This window comes from Alosa sapidissima, chromosome 9, assembly GCF_018492685.1.
Source record: "Alosa sapidissima isolate fAloSap1 chromosome 9, fAloSap1.pri, whole genome shotgun sequence".
In the NCBI taxonomy this organism is placed as follows: Eukaryota; Metazoa; Chordata; class Actinopteri; order Clupeiformes; family Clupeidae; genus Alosa; species Alosa sapidissima.
The window spans coordinates 19,417,065-19,437,765 of NC_055965.1; the positions used below are offsets into that span (position 1 = coordinate 19,417,065).

Consider the following 20,701-nt stretch of genomic DNA (forward strand, 5'->3'; position numbering starts at 1 on the left):
AGAGACAGAGGGAGAGAGAAAGGGAGAAATGGAGGGGGGGGGTGTTTAACATTTGTCTATTGAACCATTGTTCAAACATTTACGTCACTGCCTCCTTAAAACACATGATGTATGAGAACATCCAATACAGACATCTTATAAGATTCACATATATTACATCTATGAGAGGGGAGGCATCCATGTTATATTACATCTATGAGAGGAGAGGGTTCCATGTTATATTACATCTATGAGAGGAGAGGCATCCATGTTATGCTACATCTATGAATCTATGAGAGGAGAGGGTTACATGTCATGCTACATCTATGAGAGGAGAGGGTTACATGTCATGCTACATCTATGAGAGGAGAGGGTTACATGTCATGCTACATCTATGAGAGGAGAGGGTTACATGTCATGCTACATCTATGAGAGGAGAGGATTACATGTCATGCTACATCTATGAGAGGAGAGGGTTACATGTCATGCTACATCTGAGAGGAGAGGGTTACATGTCATGCTACATCTATGAGAGGAGAGGGTTACATGTCATGCTACATCTGAGAGGAGAGGGTTACATGTCATGCTACATCTATGAGAGGAGAGGGTTACATGTCATGCTACATCTATGAGAGGAGAGGGTTACATGTCATGCTACATCTGAGAGGAGAGGGTTACATGTCATGCTACACCAACATCACCCACTGACCTTTTGTGTTCGAGTTTCTCCAGCTCCTCTCTCTGCTGCCGCTCAAATTCCAACCTATCAAAACACAGATCTCCATCAACAGCCCGCCCACTCATGCCGTACACAACCAATTCACAACACAGCACACTGTGAGGTCACAGACACACAAACACACACACACACACTCACACACAAACACAAACACAAACACAAACTTTGAGGACCAATGGGCTACTGAACAAAAGGACTGAAACGGGTTGACGCATGAAGCATGCCAAGACCAGGGGGCATAACGCATTCAGACTTTATGCTGACAGGAAAAGCCAATACACAAGTACAGCAAGCAATGCAGTGTTAAAAGCCAAAAAAAAAAAATGCACGTCATGGGATGAGGAAATGGCCAATACAGCGAGGTGGTGAAATCAACAAAACTCAACACCAAAACAACCATGTGCAACGGTCAGAAGGTGAGTAGCTTTATCTACTGTGACTGATGATGCAATGAAGGAAACAAAACAAGAAAAACAAACAAACAAACAAACAAAGGAGCCAATGTGTAAACGGTGACGGTGTGGAGCACTGGGGTGCTCAGGGAGGCGCTCTACCTGAGGAAGATGGGGCCCTTTTCAGAGAAGAGACTGACACAGGGGAGGGGAGGGGAGGAGAGGAGAGAGGGCGTTACTGAGCATGTGCAGTTGAGCAGAGGCTACTGTCTGAGGATAGAGTGTCTGTCTGTCTGTCCGTCTGTCTTTTTTTCGGTCTGAATACACACTCTAACTGTCTGTCTGTCTGAACACACACTGTCTGTCTGTCTGAATACACACTGTCTGTCTGTCTGAACACACACTGTCTGTCTGTCTGAACACACACTGTCTGTCTGTCTGAATACACACTCTGTCTGTCTGTCTGTCTGTCTGTCTGAATACACACTCTGTCTGTCTGTTAGAATACTTTGTCTGTTTGTCTGTCGGAGTAACCACTGACTCTGTCTGTCTGTTTGTTTGTTTGAGAGTTAACTCATATATCTATCTGTCTGATATGGAGATCGGTTGTCTTCCTGGCTCAACCATCAAGCTGTCTGTCCGGCTGTCTGTCTGTCTCCATCTAGGCTATAACAACAATTAGTCAACCTGACCATTAAAGATCTCTGTCTGAGTTTGTTTATCCGCCTGACTTCTTGACCTGGTTCCTTAACATCTCTGTCTGTCGGTCACGCTAATCCATTAGTCTGTTTGTTTACCTGTCTTGTCTGTCTTACCTGGCCTGGGCTGCCTGACAGTTAACCCAACAGGGAAGTTAAACACCCACCCAACAACCCTGCCTTTCAGCAATGACATAAAGAGTCCGCCCCCCCCCCCCACGTTTCCCAAAAGAAATCATTTTGCTTGCAAAATCTTTCTGTGTTGCAGATGCAGCGAGGGAGAAAAAGGTCCAACAACATACACACAAAGAAATAAGGCAAACAAAGTTCTAAAAACTTTTTTTTAAAAGAGCTTAAAAAAAGAGCTTAAAAGAGCTTAGTTCCTCAAGAGAAAAGCAAATATTTTCCAGCCTGCTCCAGGGTTTAGCAATAGAGAAAGAAGGAGCTCTTGCCATTTTAATTTACCAAAAAGCCTCTAACTGTGAGGGCTTCACAGTGTCAAGGTTCTGCAGCCTCTAACTGTGAGGGCTTCATAGTGTCAAGGTTCTGCATGTCATGGATTTGCTCCTTAATTGGCACAGACACAAAACAACCAACCTTAGGGTAGCTTTCTGAATAAGACCACTTGTTCCTTACATTGAAGAGTGCTAATTTAACTGCATCATACATTTTCTGGGACAAAATGCAAAACATTTTACATGTATGGACCCACAGCAAGAACTATGAAAACAAGACATCATATCAAAACCTCCTATTGTGTACCCAACACGTGCTACTTAAAGCAACACCAAAGAGTTTTTTGTACCTTAAAATAATGTTTCCAAAACCGTTTCAGTGGTTCATCAACTTGTAACAGGGTGAACGGCACTTCTGCATTCGCTTCGCAGCCCTCTATCGGCTATAACTGCACTATGTAAGTTTGCCAGATCGGGTAGCGGATCTGTAGTTCGATGGAATGAGACATAAGAAACTACAAATTTGACTTGCATATGATGTCGCAATACATTGTACTTTCATAAATTATGCAACATATTCTACCTTGTCTGTGGACATTGTTATTTGCAAAGCCGGTGCTGGATAAACAAATAGCGTGCGTGCAACAGAGGGAAAGTTCTTTGGTGTTGCTTTAACCAGCTTTTACAAGAAGGGCACCAATCAAACCGGCAGGCCAATTGTGAAGTTGAAAGACTAACTACAAATAATTTAATACCATGAGCAAGATCGTAAGCTCAAGGTGATGGATGCCAGACGGGGCAACTTTTTGAGCAATGTTGCTGGGCAACCATTTAAACAGTTCCATTTATTCTGATTGGACGATCATGACAATTTGCCTTCTGATGATTAAAGGTCTCCAGAAAACAAATTGTTGCCCAATATCAATGGGAATGTGCCAGAACCACAATTATGAGGAACGTTGCCCAGCAACATTGCTCAAAAGGTTGCCCCATATATCATCAGCTTCAAACATCAGTATCTTAGCTCAGTGCTCCCACACGCCCCATGATGAATTAAGTTCATGCACACGACAGCTTGCTCATGACTGACTTTGCATTCTGTCCACCAAAACATGCCAAATCTATATAACCATGTTGTTAAACTAGGGATGTATTATGTGTTAGAGCATCGATCATCACCTGATCTATCACTTTTGAATAGAGGTGTTTGTGGTGTGACTGTGAATTAATGTAAATATCAGTCATCTGTCATGTAATGGAAGCAGCTACCAAAGCCTGCGCCATCCAGTCGGTCTCATAGCTATGGAGATGGCAGGGGGCAAGCAGAACTAGCAGGAGGCAATATCTCAGTGAACGAGAGAGGGAGTAGAGAGTCAGGGAAGAGAGAGTGAGAGGAGTTGACAGAGAGGGAGAGAGAAAGATTGAAAGAGAGAGAGAGATAGAGAGCGAGAGAGTGAGAAAGAAAGAATGAAAGATAAAAAGAGGGAGAGATGCATAGCAAAGCATGAGAATGCTCTGGAAAGAAAAAGAGAATACTACTTCCAAGCATCCATCATTCACACATCAGCATTCAAGTCACATCTCAACTTGTTCTTAGACTCTCTCCTGCACGCACACACACGCACACACACACACACACGATGACTCACCCTGGATTATACAGCATGACAGTGGAGAGGTTCTCGCAGGACTTGGAGAGATCAGTCATGGACAGACTCAAGCTGGAGAGAAGCCCACTCTACAGAAATAAAATTAACATATTTTACACAAATATTAACAGATAAATAAATAAGCACAAACATAAACACAAACAAACCGATAAACAGACCACAGACCCAAAAGGCATGACAATATTTGAAGAGTTTGGTTCCAAAACACCTCCATCTCCATTTTTGAAAACATTCATGTCATGTTATTTAATTCTGTATTTCAGGTGATATCAATAACATTGTAGTTGTGTTGTTTTGACTGATTAAAGATACATCAAATTGCAATACTCAGTTACAGTTCTACTGAAATTACTTGGAAAACAGAATGTAAAAAAAAATCTATGAAAATTCATTAAAATGGAGGATATATATTTATTTGAAAATGCTTCAATTCCTGTGTCGTTTCGTTTAAAAAACATTGGCCTGAAACTAAATGTTTCCAAGACAATGTCTCCAAGACTCCTCCTGTGGAGTATGATCGATGAATATGCCAGCATGAAGTTCCTGCCATATCTCCATTAATAGATATTGATTATTTATCAAGATGAATAAACAATCGTTGTGTGGTATTTTCGAGGAAACCTCACCTTTCTCTTCTCCCGGAGTTTGGCAGCCTCTTTAGGATGATTAAACCTGAACATGTTGGTCCTGCCGAAAAGGATCACAGCACCTACACACGCACACACACGCACACACACGCACACACGCACGCACACACACACGCACACACACACACACACAGAGGCAAGTTAAAATACTTGATATACACATAGAGAAAGCACTACAGTGGGACTGTGTGAGTATGGGTAAACAGTATTCATTAAACTACTAGTGTTCTGAACTGCAGTGTGTGTGTGGGTCAACAGTATTCATTAAACTACTAGTGTTCTGAACTGCACCTTGGGCTTCTGGGTGGAACTGTCTGTCCATGTCCAAGTGTTTCTATGGTAACACTTCACATCTTTTGTGCTAACTACATTAGCAAACCAAATGATGATTACATTTCTCTAATGTGTTATAGACAGGAATATAAAACAGTGACGGACCAAAAAAATAATAATAATACGTTGAGTGCTTTCTGGTAGAATGGTAATGATGTTAAATATTAACATGTTGACATTATTTGAGTCAAAGAATCTGAGAATTGGAGTTAACCACATATATTTAGTTGCATTATGTGGCATATTGTGTGTGTGTGTGTGTGTGTCTCTGAGCGTGCCCATCTGTCCATCGTGTGAGCATGTCCATCTGGCCACTAGTACATCTACACATGACCATGTGCATCTCTGTGCCTATGCATGTGTGTGTGTGTGTGTGTGTGTGTGCATGCATGCATGCGTGTGTGTGTCTGTATGTGTGTGTGTGTGTGCGCGCGTGTGTCCTCACCCTGGTTGAGCTGGCAGGGCTCGGTGACCTGCATGCCGTTGACGGAGCACTGGGCCTGGTTGAGGGGCACCAGCGTCACCGTGCCGCTCTGGTTCTCAAACAGGCAGTGCTCACTCTCCAGATCCAACCCATGCAGCACTACAGCAAAGAAAGAGAGGGAGGGAGAGAGAGAGAGAGAGAGAGAGAGAGAGAGAGAGAGAGAGAGAGAGAGAGAGAGAGAGAGAGAGAGAGAGAGAGAGAGAGAGAGAGAGAGGAGGGGTGAAGGATTATTAAAGCATATTTTAACACTAACACCTTCAACTACAATGCACTGGGCAACTAAACATTAAAGGACTGGAGCATGTGTGTCCATTCAACAACACTGACAAGTCTCTTTGGGTAGGCGGTGTAATAAAACCACACACACACACACACACACACAGAGACACACACACACACACACACAGAGACACACACACACACACACACACACACACACACACACACACACACACACACACACACAGAGACACAGACACACACACACACACACACACTCACCAATATCCTGCTCAGTGGCTGCATCGTCTCGGCCAACATATGTCCGTCCCTCCTGCAATGATGCTCATATTATTGTGTTAAATGTTTCAAATGTAAAGCACTTTAAGCTGCATTCTGTGTATGAAAGGTGCTATACAAAAAGCTTCTTCTTCTTATTATTATTATTATTATTATTATTTTCATATGGTTGCTTTTACACAGTGACACTTGGGATAGTAGTGCAACATTAGGGATGAGGTCAGTTTTATGAATCTCCAGTGGTGATGAGGGTTAAGAGGCTAAAGGACCGTTCACACCAAGGACGATAACTATATCAATCAACAATAACGGCAAAAATGTATCTCTCTAGCTAATATGAATGACGACGTCCACACATAAACTAGAACGATAACGACATGAAGAGCGATATTGGTGGCGCTCACTTTTAGAGCGATTTTAAGAACGATAAAAAGCTGAGAGCCAATCAGGATCCATCAGATTTTAGACGTCACATTCATCAACACAAAGAGAGACCTTCCTCATTGTTGGTCAGCGCGGACGCTCATATCATTATCGTTATAGTTATCTTTATCGTTTATTGTTCCTGGTGTGGATGGCCTTTGCCCTGTCCGTCCGCGCATGACTGACCTTTAAGTGGTAGAGGATTATGCCGGTGCTGAGGAGGTCGTCGTCGATGCCAATCAGGTGGGGCAGCTCCGAGTCCAGCACCACGCCGATGCCCTCCTTACGCAGGGCAAGGGTCTCCTCCTGCGGCAGTCACACCACAACAACATCAGACACGGGGAGACACGGCAATCACATGGCCTGGGATTGCTTGTAAGGCAAAGTGATTGGTCAACCAAAGGCTTTCCCTGAGTCAGTGCATTCAAAACATCACCAGACACAAGGGACCTGTCAGTTAGAGGACCTGTGATTGGCTAGTCAATAGACTTCACAATCAGTTAGAAGGGTCTACCCCCATGACAGTTAAACCAAAATATCAGACATAAAGGACATTGGTAATTGGTTAATCAATAGACCAAACAACAGTCAGGGGGTCTCTCCCCCTGTGTCGGTTCAACCAAAACAACACCAGACACAAGGGACATGCCAGTAACAGGACCTGTGATTGGCTAGTCGATAGACTGAACAACCAAAGAGATCTTTCTGAGATATGAAGCAAACTACTGGAGTCTGTGGTTAGTCATTTAAAGTTTCTTACACGGGTCAAAACGATCCATCTGGGTTTCAAATAACACACCCAGATGGATCGTTAATATATAATATATATATACGATATAATATACCTTACTATAAAATATACATCTCAACAGTCAGAAGATGAACATTAACGTCACAGGAATATCTTTACTCTCTGATAATGAGCCACAAAAATAAAATGCCCAGTCACATGTCAGTCCAGTTGATGCCAGTAATCCGATTGGCCAAAGAAATGACGGCACCATTCTCCTGAGTTAATGGGACGGTACTGGAGGCTATTTAAGGTGCAGAGTGCATCAGCTCTGTTACTACAGTTTCTGTACTACACGCTGCAGTCAGGTGATGCCACAATGACAGGAAATAGACTTGGCAGAGTGCCTGGACGTTATAGTAGGACAGCGCAAGACCCGGTCATGAGGAGGACAAAGTCCAGAAAAACAAACCTTAAGTATGTTCTGAGTCTCGTTCCACTTGTTGCACCACTCTTTGGTCAGCTCCAATACCTGAGGCAGACAAGAAAGGAGATACATGTTTTTATAAAACAGACCGTCCAGTTTACACTGGGTCAGTCTAAAACAGACTGCATGTAGTCCAGTTTACTGTGGGTCAGTTTAAAACAGACCGCATGTAGTCCAGTTTACTTTGGGTCAGTTTGAAACAGATCAGATGTAGTGTGGGTCTCTCTTGCATAAGGGGAAGTCGAGTAGTTTTAGTAAGAGGAAGGTGAATGTTTGTGTAAGGGGAAAGTGAATGTTTGTGTAAGGGGAAAGTGAATGTTTGTGTAAGGGGAAAGTGAGTGTGTGTGTGTGTGTAAGGGGAAGGTGAGTGTGTGCTGTGTAAGGGGAAGGTGAGTGTGTGCTGTGCTTACCCTGGCTTCGTTCTGATGGAGTTTCTCTTCCATACTCAGGGCAGTGGGAGAGTCCAGCAGTTTGATCTGTGTGGAGACCAAACGGGTGAAACAGTCCTTCCTCCAGAGAGATGACATACGGCAAACACTGTACATCTAAACAGGATCTCAAACACATCTTCCCTAAACACTGCACATCTAAACAGCATCTCAAACACATCCTCCCTAAACACTGTACATCTAAACAGGATCTCAAACACATCTTCCCTAAACACTGCACATCTAAACAGCATCTCAAACACATCCTCCCTAAACACTGCACATCTAAACAGCATCTCAAACACATCCTCCCTAAACACTGCACATCTAAACAGCATCTCAAACACATCCTCCCTAAACACTGCACATCTAAACAGCATCTCAAACACATCCTCCCTAAACACTGCACATCTAAACAGCATCTCAAACACATCCTCCCTAAACACTGCACATCTAAACAGCATCTCAAACACATCCTCCCTAAACACTGCACATCTAAACAGGATCTCAAACACATCCTCCCTAAACACTGCACATCTAAACAGCATCTCAAACACATCCTCCCTAAACACTGCACATCTAAACAGCATCTCAAACACATCCTCCCTAAACACTGTACATCTAAACAGCATCTCAAACACATCCTCCCTAAACACTGCACTTCTAAACAGCATCTCAAACACATCCTCCCGTATGGGGAGCAGGAGAGGTGCGGGGAACCGCTCATCTGACCCAGCAGTGGACAGGGGCCTACGAATACACCAGGCCGGACAGAGAACTACACTGTTGCCGCCTCTGTGGAGCCCAAGTGTCGTGCAAAAAAGCTCAAAATAGAAGATAGCTCATTGTTATAGCATATGCTAATGAATGTTCCACCTCAGTTTCAGCATCCAGTGTAGTCAGTCCAGCTGTATAGAACAGACTTGAACAGATTCCTAAAGAAGATTATATTTCTAGATACGGTTTTGTGAGCATAACTCTTATTCGGTTCCTTTGATTTGCTACTGGACCCCAGAGTCTAGCTGACCCTAGGGGTTGGTTTTGACCTGGTTCCCTTGAACCAGCAGGGTATTTAGATAGCTAATTGTTATAGCATACGCTAATGAATGTCCCCTTTCAGTTGTGCATCTGGAGTAGTCCAGATCTATACTTCAGATTTGTACCTATTTTTATAGTAGATAATATTTACTGTTTATCCGCATAACCCTTATTTGGTTCCTTAGATTCGTTACTGGACCCCAGGGTTCTGGTGTGAGTTCTGACCTGGTTCCCCTGGACCAGCAGGGCTTTGAGACGAGCAATCTCGGCCCGCAGCTCGCGGATGAGCTTGACGTTGGAGTCCTCGTTGATCGTGGGCTTATTGATGATGTTCTTAGCACGGTTAGCGTAGCGCAGAGTGCTTAGCGTCTCGGCGTAGTTCACGTCGGCCGGGGAGACAGCTGGCGTTGGGGAGGAGACACGTTGCGTTGAGAGGGCTGTTATGTTAGGAGGACTTCAATTGTGTCTCTTGTCTTTGCTTGTGTTAGATTTGCCAACTTCCCATGTGTCTAAGCAATACAAAGACTACCTACAACCCAAGTGACACTAAGTGCACACACATAGTGCATATACACTTAAACTTAAAACAGGTGTAAATGACAAAATAACATTTGATCAAAGTCAAGGTGAATTTGTGTAGTCATTGAGTCCAGGCATACACAGTGTGATGATACAAGGGGCAACTTTTTGAGCAATGTTGCCAGGGTAACCACAAACAATGTCTGTGTATTCTGATTAGATGGTTATGACATTCTCCTCCTGATGACTCTCTGATGACTGAAAGCTCTCCAGAAAGAAACTAAAATGTCTGCCCAAATCAATAGAAATGTTCTAGACCAACAAAACTCAAGAACACTGCCCAGCAAAAGCACACACACACACACACACACACACACATATTGCCCAGCAACATTGCTCAATTGGTGTGGTGTGCGGACACTCACTGGCTATCATGATGGTCTTGGAGTTACCCCCGAGACTGTCCTTCAGCAGCCAGGTGAGCACCGAGTCTCGGTACGGCACGAACACCTGTCGCTTCTTCACATTGCTGTTCCCACCGTCCTGAGACAGGTCGGCTGGGAGAGAGAGGAGGAGGAAGAGGAGGAAGAGGAGGGAAAAAGAGAGAGATAGATTAGAGGTCAGATTTAGAGAGTGGGGTCACTGTAAATGTCTGGGGGAAAAGACTCTTACTTTAAGAAAAGTATTTAAAAGTATTTACTGTGGGGGGCGCTGTGGTGCAGCAGGCTACAGCACCCATACCATGTACAGGTCCTACTGCCCACGGGGACCCAGGTTCGAATCCGACATGCGGTCATTTCCCGATCCCACCCCATCTCTCTCTCCCACTCACTTCCTGTCACTCTTCACTGTACTATCTGAATAAAGGCAAAAGGCCTTTAAAAAGTTGTTTCTGAACATGGGCATTAAATGATATTCTGAACATCAGCAGTGGTTGAATATCCTGCTGGTGTTCTGCTGGTGCTCATAGACAGTATATTTTACATTTAAATGTTCATACTCTATGGACTTATGTAACGGTATAATGGATAACCACTGGGGATTAACTTTGGTCTACCCCATAATAGTCTTATCTCCACCAAATAATACTCACCTAGGGCAGAGATGACGTTGCCCAGGGTGACCAGGGACTTGTTGATGTTGCCGCCTTCCTTCAGCCTGACGCCCGTTGCCCCGGTAGCATCCGCCCGCTCGCTGCCCGCCAGGTCCACCAGGTGAATCTTGCTGACCGTCTCCGACGGCATCTCCGCATCAAACTTCGCCTGCCGACGGAACGGAGAGAAGGGAATGAATTCCCACGATGAAACATCACACTCCACATTCCAGTTCAGCTGGCTAAATTAATTGAGTTCCGCTCAGCTTAACTGAGTTCAACATTCACTGGGGTATAACAGGAAAACCAATTATGCTAATGGAGGGCAGGATAGGTAGGCAGTAAAAAGGATGGTTTATGCTTTGTAGCTGTAATTGATTAACATTTGTGTTCAGCTTCACAGATCCCCATTGGGCATTGGTACTGTGGTCAGTGCTTTAAGACTGCTGTGGGTGTGGCTGGGCTCAGTCACTTTAGTTTATCTACCATCTCTGGCTCAGGACTGTGGTCAGTGCTTTGAGACTGCTGTGGGTGTGGCCCGCGCATCTTGCCTGGGTGAAGTTGATGGTGAAGATGGCGTGCGAGCGACTGCTGAGGTCGTTCATGCCCGTGCTGGCCGTGGTGCGGTTGATGTTGCCCGCCTCCATCAGCTCCTCCACGTCTGTGTAGTTCTGCACCAGGTGTTTGGACAGGTCTGTGGGGGGGTGAAAGGTCACAGAGGGTCAGGGTAGGTCAACATCCAGCCAGTGCACTCACATTCTCAAACTCAATAACAGTACTGTAGCATCCTCAAACTGTAACATCCTCAAACTCAATAACAATACTGTATTAATCAACAGGCTACAGAGCCAAGACAGAAGTCCCGTGTCAGACTGTTTCGACCCACTCTCAGCTGAACTTACCCTCTACATACGGCCCATCTTTGGGGTGCTCCCGCACTCTCAGGTTGTAGGTTTTCGTGGACTTCCTCCGCAGCAGGTCCCGCACTCGCTCATTATAGATCTCCAAGTAGCTGAGCCAAGAGGACAATAAAGGGAGAAGCATAAACAGGAATTCACAATAACACGTATGTCAAGTCCAGTTTATTTATATAGCACATTTTATACACAGGGGTCATTCAATGTGCTTTATTTACATAAACAAAAGCAAAGAGTAATAGTACATCAAAGAATAAAAGGGCAATAGTTTAAAAAATAGTGAAGTACATGAGTCAAGTCTAAAAAGGTCAGGTAAGGTCTGCTGATTCAGACACAGGACATATGCTTACAGTGTTTCCCATACGTTGACTAATCTGTGGCGGGGCGCCACGAAATCAAAACCGGCCGCCACACATTAATGTTCTATGTTGTACTATTTAAATTAAAGAGAAGATCAAATCCTTTCATTGAGCTGCACTTTTTACGCACGCAACCTTTCCTTGCCCCGCCCCGTTCTCTCTCATAAGGAGCCCCCTGCCCCTCCTCTGCATGTGCATTTAACAAAACATTAAGTATTGTTGAAGGATTGTTGTTGGCACATGAAGCATTGCATAGAACACGGCGGGCTAAATTGCTATTAAATCCGCTTAGCATCGTGACAATGCTGCGCAAATTTGTTCAAAACTGCTGCATTAAAGTTAACTCTGCTAAGGTCTTATCCCCCCCACCCCCCCTCCCAAGGTCTTATCCCCCTCCTCCAAGTCATGCTACCGCCACAAATTCAATCAAATTCTGTGGGAAACACTGCGCTTATAACAGAGTGCCCCTAATGTCGGTCATGAGAGCCAGCTGAGAGTGCTCTTATGATTGAGTGCAAGATGTCTGAACTGAAATGACCGATTACATATCGACATAATGAGATATTGCTGTGTTGACCTTTGACCACTGGCTCACTCACCTGACCTCCGTGCGGAAGGAGGCCTCGTCCGCGCGGGTCATTCCAGAGATGCGGGTGAAAAGCCCCTCACAGAACCGAGGGATCAGGCCGAGGTCACCCTGAAGGAGAGGCCAACAGCATCATATTATACACAACACACACACACACACACACACACACACACACACACACACACACACACACACACACACACACACACCTGAAGCGAAGGCCAACAGCATCGTATTACATGCAACACACACACACACACATGGATGTACATGATAGACAGACACACAAACAAGCAAACAAACACAGACAAATACACAAACAGACATAGATAGACCCTCACACACACACACACATACACAATCATCTCAGTATACAATGCTAAGCATCACCTGCAGAAAAAAAAAACCCTCACTTATTGCCTCCAAGATAAACTCCCCACACCCAGCCTATCAGACATGAATGACACAGCAATCACACGCCTAGCACACACAATAGCTGACAGACCTGAATCAATTCTAACACACTACTCGCCTTCCAGCCACAGATACAGAGCACTGAACTGGATTTAAGCCTTTTTCAAGCCTTTTTCATTTAAGTTTGGTCCCCACTGCCATCACAGCAGTGAACAAACTGTAATGCTGCCAATATTGTAGTTTCCCCATTTCATGTGTCTGTGTGGGTGTCCTAATGCGATGTGTTTTTGGTGTCGAGTGTGGATGGGATATATGTAACTGTTATACGCCATACGCTTTATGTGCTGTGTGGATGGGATATGTCACAGGGGTGGATGCGGGATATATGTGTTACATGTTTTTATATGCTGTGTAGATGAGATATGTCACAGGGGTGGATGCGGGATATATGTGTTACATATTATATGTGTTTTATATGTGTTGCTGTGCTATGGACATGAGTCTTTATTTAGTCTTTATTGGGACAATAAAGACTACCGGTATTGGGGCAGCCGTGGCCTACTAGTTAGCGCTTCGGACTTGTTACCGGATGGTTGCCAGTTCGAACCCCAACCAGTAGGCACGGCTGAAGTGCCCTTGAGCAAGGCACCTAACCCCTCACTGCTCCCCGAGTGCCGCTGTTGTAGCAGGCAGCTCACTGCGCCGGGATTAGTGTGTGCTTCACCTCACTGTGTGTTCACTGTGTGCTGTTTGTGTTTCACTAATTCACGGATTGGGATAAATGCAGAGACCAAATTTCCCTCACGGGATCAAAAGAGTATATATACTTATATCTATCTAATTCAGCCTCCTTCACCCTGATGGGGAAACCAACTTAATGTATTGTACACACACACACACACACACACACTTAAGCAAGCCAGTCTGTAACTCATGATTCCATGACCATTTAAGTGAAACCACAGACTAATTTGCATAAACATTTGCATCTTTTTTTCATTTTCGACTCAAACTAGCTCCACATCTAAAGTATAACATGTCAAAACTGTTAAAAAGCCCCATGATGAACAGAGCAGAGGGAGAGGAATGTTGCAGGGAAAACTGCAGGAAGTGACACGCTCACTGAAGCCATTCATTTGCACCTCATCACAGTCTCATCTCACCATCTCTTGTAACTGTCAATCAAGAAACTAGTGTGGGCATAAAACTATTTATCTATTTGGTCATTTATTTATTTATTTATGGGGAGCCATCTCTTGTGACCATCAATCAGTCTCAGTCTCTCCCCAACTATAGTGTGTATTAAGAACAGAGCTTTAATGCATTAACACATAGTTGGGTGGATTTTAGAACTGAGCGTCTGTATGATGGAAGCCATCAAGGGCAGTAGAGTCAGCCCACTCACTGGGCCGGGCGAGCAGGCTAATAGTTCCTTCAGCGCCGTTTGTGTTTGAACTGGATTTGTTTCATCTACTTTCTCATTGTGTGGCCTTTGTGAAACTTCTAAGACCGGGGAAATGACTTGGTTGAGGGTACGGATTATTTCATACGATGCAAGTCTCTAGTTACATAAAAACTTTTGGGGGGATTTTGGGAGTTCTATAAATTCACAAGGTATGAGATATGTGCGTGCATTCATGTGAATGAGAATAATCAAAACAAGCCTTAGACAGATCAGGTCAAATGCGATTCGACCTCCTCAAGTATCTCAAACTAGATGAGGAGTTGAACGAATCAGCCTGAGAACGGAATGGTCACCTGTGAGAGCCAATTCAATCGGATCAACACCACCAATAAATATTCCTCTTAAGTCGTGTGTATGTGTGTGTGTGTGTGTATGTGTGTGTGTGTGTGTGTGTGTAGGAATGAAGGAAGAAAGGGCCAGTTATTGCTGACGGATGTGCAAGGGTTGTCTGGGCGTTTATGTGTATCCCCCCTCGTCTCTGCAATATAAAACACGACGACAGCAGAACATTAACTGCTTATCCTGCCAATATAACCCTATGCCAATAACACACATGCACAATACGTACACACACACACACACGTACAGTCACTGAAGAAATCCTCCTGAAATTCTCCACCAGCCACAACAGCGGCAGCACTACTGTCTAGCCGTTTTTATAATAGCATCCCATCAGCATCACCACAGACTAAATTGAGTCTTGGCCTCAGGCGCACCAATAGATAATGACCACAGGCCACCTATGGGGACAGCAGCCTTTGAGAGCTCACAGCAGGGGTGGGTGGAGGAGGGAGAGAGAGAGACAGAGAGACAGAGAGACAGAGAGAGAGAGAGAGAGAGAGAGAAAGAAAGAAAGAAACATTAAGAGGTCTGATGGACAAAATCTCATTTCCTGTAAGCTATTTCTCGGCGTGTTTGGAATCGGTCTTAAAAGGAGGAAATGTGAGGAGGGGTTGAAGCTCTTGTGGCTGATGACAACCAGAGGGGACGAGGGAGTCGAGGAGGACGAGGACACCTGTCTGCTTGCCTGCCTAGGGAGAAGTTCTGGTGGTAGCGTAGCTCATTAAAACAAGAAATCGGGATATGATGTTCGGGATATGATGCATCATGTGCAAATACAAAACCGGGATATGGCAAAATCCCAATTATAACCCGGATACTGAAGTGCATGTAAACGCAGTCACATAATCCCATTGATCCTCCAGCTATTCATATTTGTGAATGTAGGCTGCTGCTCAGCAGAGGAGAACTGCTGAGTCATGGTCTTACCGGATTCCCCATCATGGTGTAGGACTTCCCAGATCCGGTCTGACCGTAGGCAAAGATGCAGGCGTTGTAGCCCTCAAACGCAGCCTTGAGGACTACAGAGCCCAGGTCTTTAAAAACCTGCGGCAGCAGTACAAAAAAGACAGGAACCCGGCATCAGAGAGGAGGAATTCTTCAGAACCCTTGTTCAACTCAAGTGTGTGTGTGATCCTATTTATCTCATTATGCATGAAGATGACAATAGATGGACATATTAGCAAACACAGGGACTATTGGGTACATCATCAGGCCTAAATGACAGCACTTTGCAGCCCTCACTGGTGGCCATGGAGTTAAATTAAGTCCACATGCCCCACTTAAGATTAAGGCCACACTTCAAGAGTACCACACTCTAACGTTTAATGCCTTTTGTACAGAAGCCCAAAACAAAAAAAAACAGACAATACAAGTCAAAACAACACAAGTTACTATGTTTCATGCGTCTGGACATGCAGTCCATGTTTAAAGTCTACTAACTTCCTGACACAGAATCAAACCACAGGGTCAACATTTTTCTGTGAACAAATAACAAACACTGCTGCAATTCGCACAGTAATCAGCTTCCAGCCTAATCAGATTTGATATGGGGGAAAAAAAAAGAATAAAATCAGTTTGGTCCTGAGGTCTGAACCAGGAAGTGGCCCTCAACACACACAGTACACTCTAGCGTACAGCTCTAGTGTACAACTGTTAGCTGTGCTTATGGATAGAGGGGAGCCTGCACACCTTGATAGATGATACTGCAGGTGCAGCTATTTCGTAAAGACAACTTCAACGCAACAGAATAAAAGAAAAGTGCAACTCCAAGGAGCTGCCAGTTTATTAATAAACTAACGTTTCGGTCAGTCAGACCTTTATCAGAGTAGGCTTTGCTTATGGGACCATTTTCTTCTAGCACCTTCAGAATGACACATGGGGGAGGGCGGGTGGGAGAAAACCAACAGACAGACTAGCTTCCAACTCACCTTCTCTTGAGAGACGAAGTTGGTGCTTTTACAGTCGCCCGAGTCGTAGGAGAAGTCATACGTGAAGGTCTTAGTTCTCTCCCGCAAGGAGTCGCCTGTCACTCCATCTGACATCTGAACACATAGAGAGAGAGAGAGAGAGAGAGTGAGAGAGAGAGAGAAAGAGAGAAGAGAGGGAGGAAGACATACCACACAACTTGATAACGATTATGTTCTCATATTCTTTTTCCAAGAGAAATTAAAAATAAAAAAATAAAAATGTTATGGCAGGTCATCACTTAATTGGACATTAATGTACAATTGCTAAAATTTAAAATAGCCTGTTACCACATGAAATTATAGGGGGTCTACTGCTGCAATAGCCAGAAAAAAAACAATCTATATTGTGTTTCATTGACTGATATTGATTATTGGCTAAAGTCTTGAAGTCCACAAGAAGGCCAAGTTTTTTCTATCAGTGCAGATGACACCTGGGAATCCTGATGCTGATAGTGTGAACCAGATTACTTGTGTTGTGCATACCTTCATGTTGGTGATGGTAGTCTTGTTCCCATCCATTTCTATGATACATTTGGCAGACAACTCCTTCTCCCTGTAAAACACACAAACACACACACAAAAGGTGAAAGAGCCTTCATTCAAGATTACCAAATTAGATTCCCAGGAGAAGGCCCCTATTATGTGATGGGGGAAAAACATCCACTGTAATACACAATGTCTTGCGTTGTTTTATGCTTCTTCAAGAAGGAATACATACAAGAGCAACCCCACTGAGAGCTGTCTGACAGACTTTTGTAAAATAAAGGTATCTGTTCTAACTGTAAATAAAATAAAAATATATTTTTTAAAGGCCTAGACCTAAACAAAAGAGTAGGCCATCTTCCAAATCCATAATATTAAAGCAGCAGCCAGAGCTTAATTCGTTCATTTTGACTTTGATCACATAAAAATAAACGAACCCCTCAAAACTAAATCCAAAACAGCTTAGCAACTATGGCTTTGGAAAATGCACCCCTGAGCTAAAAGAAGCCATGATATATGAGAAAAACAAGTCAATCTCTCTCAGATGGAGATAAAGAAAAAGAGGGAGAGAGATAAAGAGAGAGCGAGAGAGAGAGAGAGAGAGAGAGACAGCTCTTGGCACCAGCTGAAAGGGAAAGCTGAAAGGATTTTTTTTTATTATTATTTCAATACTGATCATTTTAGCTCTGGTCAGGCCTTCCTTCAGTAGTGCGGCCAGTGATTTGGTCATTTGGAGGGTGGCTAATTCAAGCCAGATACTTAGCCTCCTTTGGCCTGAGCCCAACGCTAGACAGTGTACTGTGCTGAACTATGAGGGAATTAAATCAAGAATCTGTCTCTTCTTCTTTCTTTCTCTTTCTCTCTCTCTCTCTCTCTCTCTCTCTGAGGAAAGGGAGAGGGATGCCTAAGACCACTCACCACCATCATGAAGAGAGAGCGCAGAGGAGAGAGATGCGCTTTAGCTTTGGTTAGGCCTTTGAGGAGTTCAGGCTAAACAGCTAAAACCCAAGCCAGGTCATTAGCCTACTTTGTGCTGAGCCAAGCCCAAGCTAGAGAATGCACTACAATGAAATATGCCGAAATTGGGACAGAGAGAGTCACGCCCTCTCTCTCTCTCTCTTTCTCTCTCTCACACACACACACACAGAAAGAGAGAGAGAGCGAGCATGTCCAAGCAAACTTGCACCTACAGAAAGTGGAAGCGGCTGACTCCAACCACTTGTGACAGCTGGACATAACATGTTGATCGCATCTGACTGACTTTGAACTGGGGGAGGACATTTTGTGGATAAAATGCTGATTTCATTAGAGTGACCCTCAACAGATGCCTGGCCTCTTTTCAATGTCTCAAACTTTTCAAACTCACTCACTCACTCACTCACACACACACACACACACACACACACACAGAGAGAGAGAGAGAGAGAGAGAGAGAGATAGATAAAGAGAGAAAGAGAGAGAAAGAGAAAGAGAGAGAGAGAGAGAGAGAGAGAGAGAGAGAGAGAGAGAGAAAGGCCTCTTTGTCAGCACTGTGCAACAATGCCAGTTTGGACTCCCTCTCCTGTCTCCTGTCCTATTCTCTTCTCGTCCCCCCCCCCCCCACCCTGAAGTACTACCCTCCTTTTGGAAACAGCTCTGGCGCACAATACCAAGAGTTTATTTATAGCCAGGGCATTCACATTTGAGGATTCCATCTACAGGGCAAATAATCATCTCAAGGTTCTAGATTAATAGCTGGTGAGGGCTGTTTGTTCCAATGGGTGTTTCCTTTCAGCTTGATGGTGATGGAGGCCATAAAAGAGTGGCCAAAAGGTGTTACTGCAAGGCAAGGAGATGCCCAAGACTGCTGTGGTTTACATTATGCTATTTGGGATAAATTATACAGTTAAAACATATGGACTACTACAATAATTCAATCTGAGTTTAATCTTGTGTAATGTTGGAGCTACAGTTTAGTTCATGAGACCATCACAAGAACCAGCCAATCGACCGTCTGACGGTATATTTGTTGTGACGCTTGCTCACATGACTTTGCTGACACAAGTTCAATGAAAAAGCAACATATGTCCACTAGGTAGTAGACAATGATGGTTAGTTTCACCATCTGTTCATGTTCATAATCAACTGTATGTTAGGGAAACCAATGTTGGTGTCGTCTTCTTCTGACGAGTCGTCTTTCATATCTTCCAACAAGCCATTGAAATTGTTGACATCAAATGGCAATGTTACGAATCAAGGATTAGCCTTTCTTCAGTGCTATTTGCAACGACCTCCCAAATTCAGACAAGAAGTTGAACAGACTATTCACTGGACTTTTAGGGTGACAACACCTTCTAGAAACAAGTCAAGGCAAAACAAGTCAGGCCAGATCTTTTTTAGGTGCCCTTCTTCTAAAAAGGATTAAAAAGTGCAGAAGGTAGGCTAGAAAGGACGTTAACCTTGTTAAAGTTATATGTAGTGTTTCTATAGGCCGCATAAAAAAGAGCAACAAGTTGGGCAACCTATGGGTGAAGAAGTTGATGCGTAACATGCATAACGCATCTGGTACAAATAAGAATGGTCTACAACAAGGCCATAATGGTAATTGCTTAGCCTACAATAAATTCTAAGGTTTGTGTTTAAACTAGCGAAAGACAACATAAATTAGATTGCGAAACTTTGCGAGTTGCGTTAGTATGGTTGCTCAAACCTATTTCAGGAGTTGGGCCACAACAACCATGCAACTTCTACTCTCTCAATTTGGCTTCAGTGTTCACAGCTCCAATCAGGTTGCAATGTTATCCCCTGTGTTTTCCTATGACTTCAACATTGGTAGCGGTAGGTTCAATAAGGCTCGTACTTACCGTCTGTTCATGGGCCTGACCCGCACAGCCACCCGGACCGATGCCATTGCACATCCCAGCTACTGACTCTCGCGCGTGTCTCAATTCAAGATGTGTTGGGTCAACTATTATGAAGGCGGTCTCCTATTTAATAGCCACTAGATAAGAACGAGACTGATCGATTTCACTCACAAGGAGGGTCTTACTGTCAATGTTAAAGTTGCATTTAATTAGCTGGCGTCTGCTTTCGTTAGCTAGTTAGCCATTCGCCGCCTCTCCACGGAGCCCTTGGCAATCCCGATAACGTTACAGAGATTTCTCGTAATGTTAATCAGGCAAGAGACGTGTGTCTTGCACGTTCTAATGCTGTCATTGTACACTCGTTACTCTGTATATGAGCGCGGCAGCAGGTATGACTAGGCTATATGATTCCTCTTGTTGACATGGTTGCTTATTCGCCTAAAATAGCCGAACTGGCGGCGGCGGCGTCACTGGTTAGTCAGTGGCAAACGGGTGCTGGGAAAGGACAAAACAATCGATTGGAATAAACTCACACGGCACCCGACACAGGACAACTAGAGCAAAGCCATAAACGCGTTTGATAATATTAGCTTTTTTGATGAGAGAATATGTGTGCTGTTTTTTTTCACGTAGTAGTGCAATTCCACAGCATATACATTATTTTAACTATTAACATATTAACTGATAG

The 20,701-nt window shown here is 44.0% G+C and overlaps 1 protein-coding gene across 2 annotated transcripts in view; it reads right to left on the reverse strand.

The window, feature by feature from the left end:
- kif16ba (kinesin family member 16Ba) overlaps positions 1-20,650 on the reverse strand; it is a 25,157-nt gene extending 4,507 nt beyond the window's left edge. The window contains exons 1-19 of one of the 2 annotated variants that reach the window (XM_042102592.1): positions 20,014-20,650; positions 17,171-17,240; positions 16,649-16,762; positions 15,648-15,764; positions 12,510-12,607; positions 11,537-11,646; positions 11,186-11,328; positions 10,635-10,803; positions 9,967-10,098; positions 9,248-9,423; positions 7,967-8,032; positions 7,542-7,601; positions 6,526-6,645; positions 5,899-5,950; positions 5,359-5,496; positions 4,560-4,642; positions 3,913-4,001; positions 1,273-1,305; positions 689-742 (exon numbers count right to left, since the gene is read on the reverse strand). In XM_042102592.1, the coding sequence (XP_041958526.1) occupies positions 689-742; positions 1,273-1,305; positions 3,913-4,001; positions 4,560-4,642; positions 5,359-5,496; positions 5,899-5,950; positions 6,526-6,645; positions 7,542-7,601; positions 7,967-8,032; positions 9,248-9,423; positions 9,967-10,098; positions 10,635-10,803; positions 11,186-11,328; positions 11,537-11,646; positions 12,510-12,607; positions 15,648-15,764; positions 16,649-16,762; positions 17,171-17,240; positions 20,014-20,060 (1,871 nt within the window). In that variant the 5' untranslated portion in view covers positions 20,061-20,650. The remainder of the gene's footprint in view (positions 1-688; positions 743-1,272; positions 1,306-3,912; positions 4,002-4,559; positions 4,643-5,358; positions 5,497-5,898; positions 5,951-6,525; positions 6,646-7,541; positions 7,602-7,966; positions 8,033-9,247; positions 9,424-9,966; positions 10,099-10,634; positions 10,804-11,185; positions 11,329-11,536; positions 11,647-12,509; positions 12,608-15,647; positions 15,765-16,648; positions 16,763-17,170; positions 17,241-20,013) is intronic. The other variant, XM_042102593.1, reaches the window with a different exon arrangement.
- Between the last annotated feature and the right edge of the window lie 51 nt (positions 20,651-20,701).